Raw genomic sequence first — 17,258 nt, 5'->3', positions numbered from 1 at the left:
CCTAGCCAGATGTAGGCTAAACGTGGAATTGGTTTTCCTTACATCGTATTTTACTGAATTATCATATAGTTTTAGTTACAGTTTGGTATGATAAAGTGTATGTTTGAAAGTGCTTATTAGCAGTGCAGTTACCCGTTACCTTGCTCATGTACTTTACAATGTGTAACAAAATTTCTTTTTAATTTTGTTTTCTCTTGTACGGTTAACTTTCGTGTTTTGTTTAAATATAAAATTCAATGCCACCTAAGATGAAGAACGGTGAGTGGCCGGAGGGAATGTGAACGTGACCTCTTGCATCACCCTCCCAATGGAACATTTGACGGATACTCCAGAGTGGCAGTAGCCGACATGGTGCTACATCCAACCTCGGATAAATGAACATTAAAGATTTACATTATTGTGGCTTACATTTAAACAAGAAAAGACTGGCCGAGACAGTTCAGGAACTTATTGGAGACTCCCAATCTGAAAACAGGGGTACAATACTTATAGAGCCAGAAACTATTTGGGTAACATTCATAAATTCAATTCCGCCTTTGCACATGGCCAGATACAAAACTCTTTTAAATGAGAGGATCACGCATGGGATCTAAATTTAAAGAAATATGACACGTTTCACCACCAAGTAGGTCCTCTCATTCCTTAAGAAAGTCGTGACCCTAAATGCGCACAGATTTATATGTACGACGTTGACACTGGAACCCAATAGAGCATGAAACAAAATGCAAACGTAATTTTCGGGCAATAGTTACACCTTAAAAAAACCAACCCAACCCATTTGTCCAATCTTTTAGGACTGTCAGAGATTTTTATGGGCAAGAGCTTCGAGGAATCAAGTGAGATTCTTACTTTATTCTTTTATAACACGTTGCAGTATTGCTAGATTTTGAGCAACGAGATATAGTTTTATTTTTTATTGATTTAAGCTGTCTTTAAACTTATAGTTAAAGATACAATTATAATTTCTTTTAGCATAATTTGTCAACTTACCTAATGTTCTAAAGCAATTCAACCTTACTGTGCACCGGTCGAAAATGAAGAAGGAAACCCTCCTGAAACGGGGGCGAAGGGAGAAGAATGAGAGGAAAGACAAACGAGTTCAAGGAAAAAGCCAAAGATATAAAGAAATCCTAACCTCGTAGAAGATTGGCAGCATGAAGAGAAGGACCTGTCAACCTCAGATAGTCGCCTCTCACGACATGCCGGCAAGACTTCGGTCCCATTCTAACCCTGGAAACCACACGGAGAGAAAAGCACTAATACTAGGTGCAAAAAGTTCCGCTCAGAACTCAAAGTAATAGTTTTACATATTCGTACAAAAAAAGTAGAACCAAAAAGCCGACTATGGTATGTGTGGTTCAGGATTTTATCTCATCATCTATCTTTGGAATGTTTTTTTTCTTATGTCCCAGCTTCACATCCTAGGACGCTGGGATTCTAGCCCGGAACTGTTTTTCACATTACTTCAGGCTAGAGCTAGAAGGTTGTGGCATTATCACATAGATAAAATCCATTGGTGATTGGCTTCATTTGAACCTGGGAACTTGGACTTCGAAGTCCCGGTGCTCCACCACTAGACCAGCACGCTTCCCTTGGAATAAAAAAAAATCCCTTAGAAAGGTTAAAAGGTAATTATTAAATTTTAGCATTTTGAAATCAATGGACCTATATTGATTTCTTAAATACCTATATAACATTTAAAGAATTGATAGTTTAAAATATTTAATACGCGTAGAAAAAAGCAAATAATAAATATTTGTAGATTTGTCACAACAAACCTAATGCAATACACTATGTATTGCAAAGTTGAATTTTGAATCGTATGTATAAAGCGTTAGGTTATACTGTATATCAGAAATGAGAAGTCATATCTGTATGGCCATGTAACTACAGCATTTAACATAGCTTAGAAAAACGTTAAATGTAATAACCTGAATACATTTGTATTATTACACTATTATATTAGATGTTTTATGGTATGTGATATGAAATGCTTCTATATTTTGTGTAAAAGAGAACCAAAAGGTCACGTACGGAAACATCCATGTGATTTCCAGCTGTGGGAACAAAGGACTTTTTACAAAGGCGCGCGAATAAATCACAAACACAATAGAACTATGACAGGTCCAACACGGAATTGTGTTAAATACTACAATGTGAAGAACATGAAAAGGTTATTATTATGACTTGTTTAACAATTAAACTACGTCTATTTATGTAGTCTGTTAGTGTATGGGGAGTGTCTGGTCTAGTGATGGGAGTGTAGGACTTCCTTCTCAAAAGCCCCGAGTTCAATTCCCTCCAATCATTAATCCCCTATAATAGCTTGATCATGACGTTAGCCCAGTGGTTCATAAAATAAGCTGTAGTAACACTGTTCTACAAAGCAGAATAAAAATTTTCATATTAAAATAAATTTGATATTGATGCAATTGAACTAGCATGCTTATACTTGAGTTGGTTCTTAAGCAACACCGACCTAACTTTGAGACTTGGGGCTTCGATGATATCTCTAGACCATGGTGTAAGAAATATGTACAATGTGTGCAAAAATAAACTAATGTGGTACACAATCAAAAAATGTCCTGTAAATTAGTAAAAACAACTGTGTATGAAATATTACGATGTATTATTCATTGTGTTGAATAAAAAAAGCTTTATGGTCTATACGAATCGAACTATAAATCGTTACTCAGCTGCAAATGTGGGCTATATTGCATGTTAATTGTAACGATTTTTGTGTGCAAAATACTTTAAATGCGTGTGTTTTAGTTTTAAAACGATTTAGCTGAACCCACTCTTTTTAAATAATAGCAACAATGTATGTTTACACCATTGCTTGTGCTGTGGTTTCACCCTTACTTACTTTACTGTGAAATTTACTTACTTTCACACTCCCATCGTTATTTATACTCAAGCAACCACATAACTGTTTCCACTTCCTTCGGTCCTCTTTGTTTTCTTCGTCGGTTTTCAACAATCTAATTTCTCCGTTACTTCAACTTTCCACCTTCTCTTTGTTAGGTAAAGGGGCTTCTTTCAACCAGTTCCTCATAGCTTCTATAACCCTATTATTGTATTACTAATCTGACGTCATCAGTCAGTTGAATTTTAACTTATCAACTACGTTTGTTGTAAAATGTATCCTAACAATAGAAACATAATTAGCTGCCATAAGCTTACTAAAATCTTAAACCGTGTCTGTCATTAAACACTAAGATAGGTTTAAAATTGTAAAGCATGAAATAATTAATTATAAGACTAAATCAAAGTATGAACTAAATAGTTATAAAATAAGAATAGTACAAGTACAAAACTATTTATGGTTCCAAAGTCAACTGCATGACGTTTTACGATTTGAATGAATTCTGCAAACACTTTCTAGTTACCTTTGTGATAGTTTAAAAGCTACTAGTAAAGAGTAAAAGTAAGAGAGGTAAATTTAGAATAGCTAAAAATATTTTACCAGGGACATTAAACCCTGAGCTGTCATGTCGCTACTGGTATCAATCCGAATTCCTCCCCAGTGTCAAATGAACATGAAAATGCGTCATGACTGACGAGATTACTTCCGTGATTACTCTCACTGTCTCATTTTATGGGAAATTATTATCTGCTAAAGAAATTAGAGAAAGTTCAAATAAAAACGCATTTTGTCATGTGTTTGAGACCCGTTGAAACTTCAGTGGAATCGCGATCGATATGGTAGTAAACTAAGTATTAGAAGTTCAAGAATATATTTTTCACCACACTATGATGTTTTTGGCTGTATTACATACGTTAATTGGTGGCTGAAAGTTACGTTTTGCTGGCCATGCCAGCTGTCATCGTAATTTGGGGACGAGCAGGTTTTTACAGGCCGGGGCCGCAAAATCAGCTGTCCGCTTACTTACTTAAAACATGAATGCATTTTAAATACACAATCAAAATCCATAGCATTGCAATAGAATTGTGTTATTGTCACCGTTGCCTAGCAACTATTTATTTATATTTTTGCTGATTCCTCAAATTATTTCTTAACCTTAAAGTTGTAGTTGTGTTGACTATCAGTGTGCATTATTATAGTGGTGAATAGTGGTAATAGGGTATAGTGTGGTGAAAAATAGCGTTCGTACCACGGACCGAAATGGTTTTGCAGCTCTCGATCGATTTAAGTTCTCGACTTCGTCTCGAACTTAAAAACTATCTCGAGCCGGCAAAACCTCATTTTCGGCCCTTGGTACGAAATATACTATTACGCCCCACTTCACTATTTTGACGAACTTACCACGCAAGGATTTAGTCCAGAAAACAGATGTTTGCCACCAACCACCAGCTTAATAAAATGGGGTTTCATTACGTCTGTAATGAGTTTTACCGGACACCAGTCAGCTGTTTATACTGTATGTGGGTGGCAATGAGTGGTTATTAACAATAGTTATTTGTGTAACTAGTGGTGAAAGTGGCACTTTGCTGCACACGAGAGCAATGTTTACGGAATGATCTCGAGTGCAGCAAAGGCCTTTTTCACTCGTGTTACACATTATATTTTTCCTACAGTCACTATAAAGCATATGGATAATTAGTATTTTAAACACTATACAACACGTTTTTAGGTTCAGCTGGCAACACAAATGGTGCCCTAGAGAAAGTAGTACCCGCGGTCCGTATCACTCCGCTATTTTTCCTCGGCAAGAAATGTGCTCCGTGTTTTGAGAATATAGTTCCGTATGTTTTTGTAATTAGAAGTGGATTCCGCGCATAACAAAATGCTTTAATTAAAGGTATTTTCTTGTTTATTAAGATCGTAGGAATGTTTTAAAAACGTTTAAAAGAAAAGTCCAGAAAGTTCAGAAATACCAAAACTATAAACACGAAATGACAGGTTAAATCGTAGTTATAATAGGCAATCAGCTGCTCATAGTATTATTATCTTTAAGTGTTGCCAACCTATTTCCAAGCATACACGGATTACGTGCATAATAGAACCACGCTGTTTTGTGTTGTTTCGTTGGAATCCTGATGTGCGGCAAAGTATAAACCGTACGACAAAGTATAAACCGTACGGCAAAGTATAAATATGCAGCAATTAGCAGCTTTCTGTACTATAAAAGTACAAGGAAGCCAACTTTGTCGGGTGACTGTAGGAAAAAAACATATTATGACTACTGATTTTCAGTCCTTTAGTTTGTGGTAATATACAGGGAGTTGTACAGATTTAGTAGTATGGCGTAAACTATCCTACGTAACTTGTCCAAAATGTGTTTACCGGACGAGTGTGGTCGTTCCCGTGCGAGACGTCGAGTACGGTATTACCACACGAGTATCCTCTTATTTTCAGGGCTAGTACCGTAATATACTATTTTATAAACATTAAGTAATTCACCAGTCTTTTTCGATCGTAAGATCACTAAATCGTCTAATTATGCTTTCGTAGGAAAAAATAGCCGATGTTAAGTTATTTTCCCGACTTATTCTAATAATTAATTGTAGATCCACCTATCTAGAAACAACAATGGTATATCTCCAAAACGCGGAGAACTATTTCCTCTACTAGATAGCCTAGATCTACTTGAAACCTTAAAATGCTTAGTATCAACTTTATTAATACAGTAATTGGTATAGATACTGAAAAGTAATATAAGCTTTTTGGTAAACCATAACATATCAAATTGACACATTGACACGATTTCAGAATGAGTTTGTTGAAGTGAAACACCTGTGTCCAACTACAAAACAGAGGTGGGAAAATGATCACTCCATATCTGTCCAAAGCAAAGCCAGCAAACTTGTGAACTGAGATTGGGAAACCAATAAGTGGAACTTACTGAGTTGTGACCGAGAAAAGTTTAGCCAGCAAAGTACGAGTATATTGTAAAGGTTTACTTGGGGAAATGCTAAGCTACTTTTCACAGTGTTATTGATTGTATATGTAGATTGTTAATAAAAGTTCAAACCCACTTATTTATGGTACATTTACTTTTTCGTTTTGATGTTCCCAAAGGCCGAAAATGCCATCCGATCCAATTAACATATATTTGTATTGCATTTTGTACAAACATGTAAAACCACGTTTATTCGAACGAGATCGCGAACCAGCATGATCAGTAATCAGTGTTGGAACAGGGTGCTATGGAGGTTTTATGGGATAAAAGTTTATTTCCCCCATATTTGGCCCTCAAAACATAAAATTTCACAATTTCTTCCTACTATTTAGTAAAGCTTAAAAAATAGTATATTGAAGCGTTGTTGTGTTTGTTGTGCTTATAAATAAATTGTTCTAGTTTGTTTTTTTATGAATATATTTTGAATGACATTCACAATGTTGTTTAATCATACTAAACTATTAATATTTTCAATAAAACACACCTTATTATTTTCCCTGCATCAGCAAACATGATTTCTCATAAAATTAACGTTATTTAAATAAGAAATAAATCTGACAATTTTAAGACAATATTTTATTGAAAATTTAGCCAGGTATATAAAAAACGCTTAGTCTGCAGGTTTGCTGTGACAGGGTATTTTTTAATTGAAAGAACTGAGTACTGGTACGACTGGTCTATATTCTGATAAGATGTATAGGTAAAAAATCATCGTTGATTATCTAAAAAACAAAATATCGATAGTGGTTAGTCAATAAAGTATGTTGTCTCTCAGTTTGATAATAATTTGTGATATGGATCGCAGGTCGAGGTTCGTTAAATGATAGACATGTTAACGTTGGCATGGGTTTATTCAAAGTGACCGAGCACTCCATCTAGGTCTAACGGTACAGTTCAAACTCAGTACAGTCCAAGTACAACAACAAGAGTACAGTCTGGTCGAATGATATAAAACTAACATGATATATATAAAAGAACATATTATGACATCTCCCTCTTTTAAAAAGAAAAAATTACATTTTTTTTACAAATAAAATATTCAATCTTTTTTTTTTCAAAATTAAAAATTACTTTTACATACCAACAGTTTATTTTTTATTTTTTAAGTTTGATTTTCATAACAAATTAAACTAAGCCTAACACATCTGAACAGCAATATAATCATCAAAGTGAATTTACAATAGTCATAAAATTACCAAATATAAATTTACAATACAAAATCACAATATAAATTTACGATACAATTAATAATCAAAATTTGAATTTTAATAAGGCATAGTTACTAGCCTAAATGAAATCAATAGAGCGCAAATTTCAAAGTATTAAAACTAAACAAGGTTACTGGAAACAACAATTAATCATAAAAAATATACAGAGTTTGAAAGTTACCACAAGAATTATAGACACGTTAGGCTAAGTACAATAAAAGAAACATAAACATGGATATTACAATAAAAAAATAAAATACTTCAAGTTAGGCCTACCTATAATATAAATCATTAGGGCCTACAAATTCATTTTGTCGACAGGTTTTATCATACGGCCAGAACGGGTCGTGTAGTGATTGTGGTCAGCAGGAAAGTGTACATGTCTAGGACTGTTAGGCCTTTCAGGAGATGAGGTTACTTCTTTGGCAGGAGACAAAATTGGTCTCAAAGGAGATTGGCTATGCCGTAGGTTATGGGAAGGAGACTTGATTGGGGATCTGGTCTTTACAGGCGATTTCGGGTTAACACCAGGTACATCATTACTACTGACAAAATAAGGCTTACATGATACGTTGAATGGACGGAGATCCCGTCTGTTTCTAACATAAGTCTTGTCTGAACGTTCACTTTGTACAATATAAGACCTAGGCTCATCTCTCTTTCCAACAATTTGACCTTTTACCCATTTGTTTTTGTATTTCATCAAGGCATGTTCATTTACCTGCAAAGGCCTTAAGGGCTTTGCACCTCTATCATAATACCTTTTTTGAGAGTCTTGTCTTAAAATTAAGTTTTTTCTAACATTTTTCTGTACTCTAGGCCTAAGCATTTTGTCTTGACATGGCAAAATACCATTAAGTTTCCTACTGAAAAGAATTTCTGCTGGAGAAGGCAGATTACAACTGATTGGCGTGTTTCTTAATTCTAAGAGAGCCAAATACAAATCAGTTTTTTCTAGCACAGACTTTTTGATCAGATTTTTAACACTTTGAACAGCTCTTTCTACCATCCCATTTGATTGCGAATAATGAGGACTTGTGCGTACATGTTTGAATTCCCAACACTTCGAGAAATTTTCAAACTCACTACTGTTAAAACTAGTATCAAAACCAGAAATCACAACTCTAGGAATACCATGTCTGCTAAATACAGATTTCAAACTATTTACAACATAAACACTAGTCATATTTTGCAAGATCACAACTTCAACATATTTAGAAAGATAATCGACAACTAGTAAAAACTTTTTATCTTCAAAAAAGAAAATATCAATGCCTACCTTGTCCCAAGGTAGCTTTGGTACCTTGTGTGGCATCAGAGGTTCCTTTACATTGCTGTTTGCATTCAAAATACATGTTTCACACTTTGATATAACATCTGAGATTTGGGAGTTCATTTGCGGCCAATACATTACATTTTTTGCCCTGAGCTGAGTTTTGGTTACCCCTAGATGTGGATAATGTAACCTTTTGAGCATTTCATTTCTGATTCCCCTCGGAATCACTATGCACGGTCCCTTAAACAACAAACCATTACAATAGGTTAAGTCATCTTTAACAGACCAATGTTGTCGCACAGATTCTGGAAGCTTACTTTTGTGGTTAGGCCACACATTACCTTTAACAAACTTAAGCAATGTAACAAGTTCACTATCATTAGCAGTATACTCTTTTAACTTAGACATGTTAATAGGATCAACATTCAGGTTTTGAGTTACATAATTAACATGAGCTTCTATGTCATCAGTGTCCAAGTTGAGTTCACTAGTATCGGAGCCATCAAAAGAACGGGACAAAGTATCCGCTATGAAAAGTTCTTTGCCACGTTTATACACTAAATTAATGTCATACTGCTGCAATTTTATTAACATCCGCTGTAGCCTAGGGGGACACGAATCAAGATTCTTCTTGAAAATTGCTACCAGTGGTTTATGGTCCGTTTCCACAGTGATGGTTGATCCAAATATGTACTGATGAAAACGTTCGCAGCCAAACACCACGGCTAAGAGTTCCTTTTCAATTTGGGAGTAACGTCTCTGCGTTTCATTTAACGCTTTGCTGGCATAGGCTACAGGCAGATTGTCTTGTAGCAGTGCACTACCTAAACCATTTTGAGAGCTATCTACAGTCAGTACAATAGGTTTGTTTACATCAAAGAACTGTAAAACAGGTCTGTTTGTTAACAATGATTTAAGTTTTTCAAAAGCGTTTTGTTGTTCATGTTGCCAACTAAAAATGCAATCTTTTTTTAAAATAGAACGTAGAGGTGTTGTGTGCTCGGATAGGTTAGGTATGTACCTATTTACATATGTCACAAGACCTAAAAATCGTTCCAAAGACTTGCGGTCTGTTGGAGGTTCCATACAGGTTATTGCTCTGATTTTACTTTCATCAATGTCAATGCCATTTTGTGTAAATTTATGCCCAAGATACTTAATTTCTGTTGTGCCTATTTTACATTTTTCTTTATTTAGCTTAATATTTTCCACTCTCATTTTGTCTAACACTAACTTTAGTCTCGCATCGTGTTCCGCTTTTGTACGACCCCACAAAATAATATCATCAACGTAAACCTCGACCCCTTCAAATTCATCAAAGATTTGTCTCATTTTTTGCTGGAACACTTCACTAGCAGAGCATATACCGTATGGCAACCTCAGAAATTTGTAGCGACCAAAGGGGGTATTGAATGTGCATAGATCCGATGACTTGGCGGTTAACTTCACATGCCAAAACCCATTTTTACTGTCAAGAGTACTAAAAAACTTAGCTCCAGCCATTTTGGCGGAAATTTCTTCAAAAGACGGAATTTGGAAATGAGGCCGCATTATTGCAGCGTTAAGATCTTTCGGATCTAGGCACAGTCGCATATCTCCATTGTTCTTAGCAACTATGACTAACGATTGAACCCATTCTGTAGGCTTAACTACTTTCTCAATTATTTCATGTTTGACCAAATTGTCTAGTTTCCTTTTTAATTTAGGTTTTAATGCAAGTGGAACTTTCCTACATGCATGAATAACTGGAAGAGCACCTTCCTTTAACTGAATTTCATGTTCACCTTTTATACATCCAACACCAGACATCAAGTCTGGGTATTCATCAAGAATACAATGAGAAGACTCAGGACCTTCACTTAAGCCATTATTACCTTTTACATTGTCAACCCTTTTTATGAGGTTCAGTTTGACACAATCAGACAACCCCAAAATGCAAGGCGATTTACTATTTACAACAAAAAACTCTACACTATGTACTTCATCTTTGTGTTTAACATCAAGGGAGCATTTACCTACAGTGTCTAAGCCTTGACCTGTGTAAGAGGTTAGCCTAGCTTTGGTTGGCTCGAGTTGTACATTTAGGTTAAGATCATCAAAAACTTTCTTACTTAATATGGAAATATCAGCACCTGAATCAAGCTTAAAACTAACATTTTTATCATTGATCAACAAATCTGAATGCCACTGGCACTTACCATATTTATTTTTGTTAGAGACAACATGTATCTCCCCTACAAACAAATTATCATCATCTTCACTGGAATCATTAATAATAACATTACACATATTTACATTCTTATTTTTGCATTTAGTAGCAAAATGATTCAAAACACCACACTTTGCACATTTCTTACCGAATGCAGGGCATTTACCATAAGCATGATTGTAACCACAACGGGAACACACAAACTGAAACTTCTGTTTGTTGTTGTTGATGAAGCCCTTTTTTAGATGAGTCTGCGTCGTCTGCGAGTGCAGCCGTTCTCCTGAAGTCGGTATGCTACGATTGCGTATGAAGCTGTTTGATCGTGACGTCACATGTTGCCCTTTCTTGCAATCCTTGCTTGCAATTTTGTGCACGTCTATACTTGCCGATCTAGTGTCTGAGCAAATATCTCCTAATTGTTTGCTAGCAGTTTCTGAAGCCCTACATATTTCCAAAGCTTTATTTAAATCTAGGTCTTTAGTTTGCAAAAGTCGGTCTTTCAATGTTCTATTTCTAATACCCAAAATGAGTTTGTCTTTGATTAAACTGTCTGTTAACTGACCAAATTCACATGAGCTAGACAAATCCCTAAGATCAGTTACAAAAGAGTCTATATTTTCATCAAGGTTTTGCTCACGCAAAAAGAAAATATGACGTTCATAAGTTACATTTTTAGTGGGTATAAAATAATTATCAAACTTAGATATTACAGTCTCTAACTTGTGCTTGTCTTCTCCTGTTGAATACTGAAAATTGTTGTAGATTTTCAGAGCACGATCACCAATGACTGATAGTAAAAGAGCGATTTGATAATCACTAGTCTCTTTTTCACTTTTGCTAGCAACCATGTAGATTTTAAATTTTTGTTTGAAAAACGACCAATTTTCTGACATATTACCTGACCATGTCAATTCTGATGGTGGGCGTATTGAAGGTGTAGTCGAACTTTGCACGACGATGGGCGTTTTTTCCTCCTCTTCTCCTGCTTTCGGCATGATTATAAAGCTTCAACGTCTTGTCTCAATAATTCAAAATAACCGTATTAAATTCAAACATACTTTTAAGACTCACATAATTAAATTTTACCGACTGCGCCATGTGATATGGATCGCAGGTCGAGGTTCGTTAAATGATAGACATGTTAACGTTGGCATGGGTTTATTCAAAGTGACCGAGCACTCCATCTAGGTCTAACGGTACAGTTCAAACTCAGTACAGTCCAAGTACAACAACAAGAGTACAGTCTGGTCGAATGATATAAAACTAACATGATATATATAAAAGAACATATTATGACATAATTCATTTCTCAGGTTTCCGCTGTATTCCACAATAACGATTGTCAAGCCATATACAGTACGAACTGGCTACAGCAACCAACTCCATATCCTTTGGCCTAGATTATATCCGCAGCTCTATCTTGGCAAGGATACTGTTGAAATGTTCACTGGCAAGCTGTCAACACTGAACCTCTGGCTCTCAGGTAATAGTATTGTCCTAGTTACATTACTGCGGCTATACTGCTAACATAACATAATTTATTCCATGCAATTTTCAACAAGTAAATTGCTTATTAGGTAAAAATTCCCAATAAAATATGTTATACAATTATTACTAAGGTTTATTTACTACTATGCGCAGACTATGGATTTCTTTATGCTGGAGTGATAACGGCAATGTGCAATATCGTGTTGCAAGGATAGAGTCGTTATTTTTTCTCTTGTTTGAGATTAACCTCTACGTATAGCCCTATATGAGCCGGACCCATTTTTTCTTTTTTCTTTTTTTTACTTTTCTAACCTGCTTTGCCTTGGTAGCTTCTTGGGGTCGCAATAAAATGAGTCCTTTTTGGCTCTTCTGGATTTCCCTAAACTCTCTAGTGACCTTGTAAAATATCATTCCTAAATTAAGACAAACAAAAATGTCACTTAATAAATTTCCAAAACTCAAAAATTACTTGTACAGCTTCTATTTGGGGTTTTAAAACTATTTTTGTAGCGGCTTTTTTGATAAATTTTAATTTATTGCATAGATCTACAATTTAAGGAACTAGTTTGAGAAAGAATTTAATTTCTCTGTCCTGTTTAGTTTCAAAATAGCGGTCTTTAAAACTATTAATCTGTAATTACGTAAAAACCACATAGATACAAACTACTCATTGTTATTTAGGCAATCTTTTTGGAAATCTAACGATACAAAAGTTAAGAGAATAGGTAAGTTTTGAGTTATTTCAGTATGAACATCTTAATGGCCACCATTTCGGAATATATATTTTTCAATAGACATTTACATTAATTATCCATCTAGAAAAGTTCATTTCCCTACAAAAATCAGTTATCGAATAAGTAAAGTGTTGTTGAAAAACAAAATGGCTGCTGTACGGGTAATTTTTTTAGTTATGAATTTTTTACGTAATAGTTTAATTTGTCTTTGTTCTAGGAATAATACCTTGAAAGGTCGGTAGAAAGTTGAGGGATGCTCTGTATATACACCAAATAAAATTATTACCACCCATTAAACAAAAATAATTATCACCCAACTATATCATAGTCCTTAAAGGGTTCAATATTATTTTCGAATATGAATCAATTTTATTTAGTAGGGAAAATTCCGGCTAAAGAATATCTTTAAAATGCTCCACTAACCGTCAACATACCAATATTGTATATGTTAATATACAATGAAGGGTATAATTTTATTGATTAGTTATAAGGGTGTTCATTTGAAAACTTTCCATATCTGTTGTGTGCAAAGGTAAGGCTTTTTACACTTGTTTGTTCTCATTTCCACCTAATTTGGACATGCCAAATCCAATAAAATTATTTTCAATTTTGAAAAATGCCCCAAAAGGGCCCAATTTGGGGGGTAGGGGTGCTTTTTGAGACATTTTCAAATGTAAACATGGGTTGTGTGATACATCAATTTAAAGGTCTAATCACCCCGATCATTTTGGTGCAAAAAAAGTTTAATTATCTTTAACCGTATTTACAGGGTGGGTCAGAACGTTTTAAAAAAGGACTTTGAAGTTAAGTACCGTATTACCCTAACTAATGAACGGAACAGCGCCAAATTTCTTTCCAAGCTTATTCTTGAGCTACTCTTAAAGATAACTTGTAGTAAGGGCATTTTCCATGTTATTATCTAATTTTAAAAAAATCTCAAATTTTAAGAATAAAAGAAAGCTGAAAACTCAAAATTCTTAAATAGCAAGGTATAACAAATTTCATACCACGTGAAAGGTCATTTTTTAACAAACATTTTACGTATTTAAGTTTTCTTTCTATCTCTTACCGTTTAAAAATTGCAGTAGAAAAACATAATTTTCTATTGTAAAATTGTAACTAGTTTTCTAATAAAACAGCCAAAATTTGTCTCTAGACACATGTAATGGTGCAACAACTGAAGGAAACAATTCATAATTATTTATAGGCAGATAGACAAACAAGTTATTACGTTTTACTTTGTGAAAAACAAGTTTTATAGCTGATGAGAAAAACCCAAGCGTGGGCCGCTTTCTGTAGTACCATTTACTAGTCAATGGTAGTACTAATTTCAAAAGTACCATTTCCTGTAGTATCTAATCAAATATGGTGTACACTAAAAAAAAAGACTTTATTTTTACTTATTGGTCAGAACAAAGGTGTTCCAGGATAACTGCAAAGTGTTTAACAATAGATATCCAGGTAAGACCTTGAGTCATGTGGCTGTAAATGATTTAGTTAGGAAGTTTTCTGAAAGTAGCTCAGTTACCAATGAGAAAAGAACAGGATGAAGGGTCCAAGATGAATTCTGACACAAGTAAAAGTAGTCGATCAATTTGTAATAAATCCTACTACATCGTTGAGCAAAGTGCAATGTGTTTTATTAGAAAAATTTATAATTTTACCATGGAAAATTATGATTTTCTACTGCAATTTTTAAACAGTAAGAGATAGAAAGAAAACTTAAATACGTAAAATGTTTGTTAAAAAATGACCTTTCACGTGGTATGAAATTTGTTATACCTTGCTATTTAAGAATTTTGAGTTTTCAGCTTTCTTTTATTCTTAAAATTTGAGATTTTTTTTAAATTAGATAATAACATGGAAAATGCCCTTACTACAAGTTATCTTAAAGAGTAGCTCAAGAATAAGCTTGGAAAGAAATTTGGCGCTGTTCCGTTCATTAGTTAGGGTAATACGGTACTTAACTTCAAAGTCCTTTTTTAAAACGTTTTGACCCACCCTGTAAATACGGTTAAAGATAATTAAACTTTTTTTGCACCAAAATGATCGGGGTGATTAGACCTTTAAATTGATGTATCACACAACCCATGTTTACATTTGAAAATTTCTCAAAAAGCACCCCTACCCCCCAAATTGGGCCCTTTTGGGGCATTTTTCAAAATTGAAAATAATTGTATTGGATTTGGCATGTCCAAATTAGGTGGAAATGAGAACAAACAAGTGTTAAAAGCCTTACCTTTGCACACAACAGATATGGAAAGTTTTCAAATGAACACCCTGTATAGTGGCTAAATAGGATGTAATTAACGTATGTTTCGACATATCCTGCAGTATGTTGTCAGCCGAATGCACCTTGTGGTATGGGAGATGACACCTCGGTAATTACCTAATTATTCCCGTTTCCTCTTCAACTATCTCCAATGTGTAATTACAATTTTATCGGATCTTTCATTACGACAATGATATCATAGTTTCTACTACCAACTTATCAAGAGTTATTATGGTATATTATTATTTTTTTCACCATACTATGATGTTTTTGGCTGTACATACGTTAATTGGTGGCTGAAAGTTACGTTTTGCTGGTCATGCCAGCTGTCATCGTAATTTAGGGACCAAGCAGGTTTTTACAGCCCGGGGCCGCAAAATCAGCTGTCCGCTTACTTACTTAAAACATGAATGCATTTGAAATACACAATCAAAATCCGTAGCATTGCAGTAGAATTGTGTTATTATCACCGTTGCCTAGCAACTATTTATTTTTATTTTTGCTGATTCCTCAAATTATTTCTTCACATAACCTTAAAGTTGTAGTTGTGTTGACTATCAGTGTGTATTATTATAGTGGTGAATAGTGGTAATAGGGTATAGTGTGGTGAAAAAATAGCGTTCGTACCACGGACCAAAATGGTTTTTCAGCTCTCGATCGATTTTAAAAACTATCTCGAACCGGCAAAACCTCATTTTCGGCCCTAGGTACGAAATATACTATTTTATAATGGTTTTATTATTATTATTAGCACTTAAGGCATTTTTCTTGATTCAAACATAAAATTTAACACTCATGTTAATAGTCTGTAAGTAAGACAAACTCTTTAAAATTATTACTTATATTAATACTACAATACCTTAATAATTTAAAAGCTGTAATACTTCTCTTGCGCTTCATTATAAGCTTTTCTCGTTAAAAAATTGTGTAACATTGTTTTGTAGCACAGGCTGCTTGAACAAACCAAAATGAATACGTTTTAAAACTAAGTTTCGCACTATTGAGTCTAATATATATACAGCCGCATATGTAACTCACTGGGGGATACAAATTCTAGCCCACTTCTAGATGAGCTAGAGACTTGAAATTTTCGGTGTTTTGTAGGTCTAGTGCCCAAACCCCCGGGAAAATTCCAAAAAGTGACATTTTTAAATTTTAACCCCCCCCGAAATTAAGGGTTTCCCCCCATGTTATTCTTATGGGGAATAACATTAAAAATGTCCGACTTTGGTGTGCCCATCCGAACGGTTTAGAAACGTGCTAGAGACTTGAAATTTGCGTAGTATTGTACTATGGGATCTTAAATTAACGGTGAATTTTACAAAAGTCCCATTTTCAAATTTTAACCAACCCAAAAATCCAAAATGGCGGACCTCTGAAAACGACAAAACACGTTTTTTCCAACCGGATGTAGCTCGAAAACGGTAAGAGATAGAAAAGATTTGAAAGTATATCCAGGAACAGGAATTAAATTTTATACAAAACCCTCTTAGGCGTTTTCCAAAAATCGGACTCCTTCAGCTTCAAAAAACGGCCTACTTTCAAAATTTTGTAAATTTCATTCACATTTTTTACGGTTTTCGCTATTTTTTCATATTTAAATAATTTCTTTTTGCAGATATTATTAATGCTCTGTAATAATCTCACTTTACTTTATATTTTACTCATTTAATGTTTTTTTGTATCTTTACTCCTTAACCCCCAAAACTTAGGTTTAATGTCAAAATTTAAAGGTTTTTTACAACTTTTACACGCCCCATGTTATTCTTATGGAGAAAAACATTGAAAAATGCCGACTTTAGTATGCTCATCTGAACCACTTAGAAACGTGCTAGAGACTTGAAACTTGGTAGTATTGTAGTATGGGATCTTACATTACCGGTGAAATTCCCAAAAGTCCCATTTTCAAATTTTAACCCCCCCAAAAATTCAAAATGGCGGACATTTGAAAACGAAAAAACACTTTTTTTTCAACCGGATGTAGCTCGAAAACGGTCAGAGCTAGAAAAGATTTGAAAGGATCTAAGCGAAAGGAAATTAAATTTTCTACAAAACCCTCTTTGGCGTTTTCCAAAAATCGCACTCCTTAACCTTCAAAAAACGCCCTACTTTCAAAATTTTGTAAATTTCTTTGAATCTTTTTACGGTTTTCGCTATTTTTTCATATTTAAATAATTTATTTTTGCAGATATTATTAATGTTCTGTA

The 17,258-nt window shown here is 34.4% G+C and overlaps 1 protein-coding gene across 1 annotated transcript; it reads right to left on the bottom strand.

Moving 5' to 3' along the window:
• Nucleotides 1-1,130: 1,130 nt before the first annotated feature.
• Nucleotides 1,131-10,609, bottom strand: LOC128997534 (uncharacterized protein K02A2.6-like). The gene is made up of 3 exons (XM_054423174.1): nt 10,547-10,609; nt 7,375-8,588; nt 1,131-1,230 (listed from the first exon to the last, which is right to left on the bottom strand). The coding sequence occupies exons 1-3, from the start codon at nt 10,571-10,573 to the stop codon at nt 1,131-1,133; spliced, it is 1,341 nt and encodes a 446-aa protein (XP_054279149.1). The 5' UTR covers nt 10,574-10,609.
• Between the last annotated feature and the right edge of the window lie 6,649 nt (nt 10,610-17,258).

The sequence above is a fragment of the Macrosteles quadrilineatus genome, unplaced genomic scaffold (assembly GCF_028750875.1).
Source record: "Macrosteles quadrilineatus isolate MER2022 unplaced genomic scaffold, UCM_ALF_1.0 Scaffold_6__1_contigs__length_79288215, whole genome shotgun sequence".
Lineage (NCBI taxonomy): Eukaryota > Metazoa > Arthropoda > Insecta > Hemiptera > Cicadellidae > Macrosteles > Macrosteles quadrilineatus.
This window is presented reverse-complemented; position numbering and strand designations above follow the sequence as displayed.

Coding starts and splice junctions, on each gene's coding strand:
- LOC128997534 (XM_054423174.1), bottom strand. CDS start 10,573: ATGTTGTCTCTAACAAAAATAAATATG. Junction 8,589..10,546: donor CTCTAACAAAAATAAATATG/GTAAGTGCCAGT, acceptor TTGTTGTTTAAG/GGACCGTGCATAGTGATTCC. Junction 1,231..7,374: donor CCTGTCGACAAAATGAATTT/GTAGGCCCTAAT, acceptor TGTGGTTTCCAG/GGTTAGAATGGGACCGAAGT.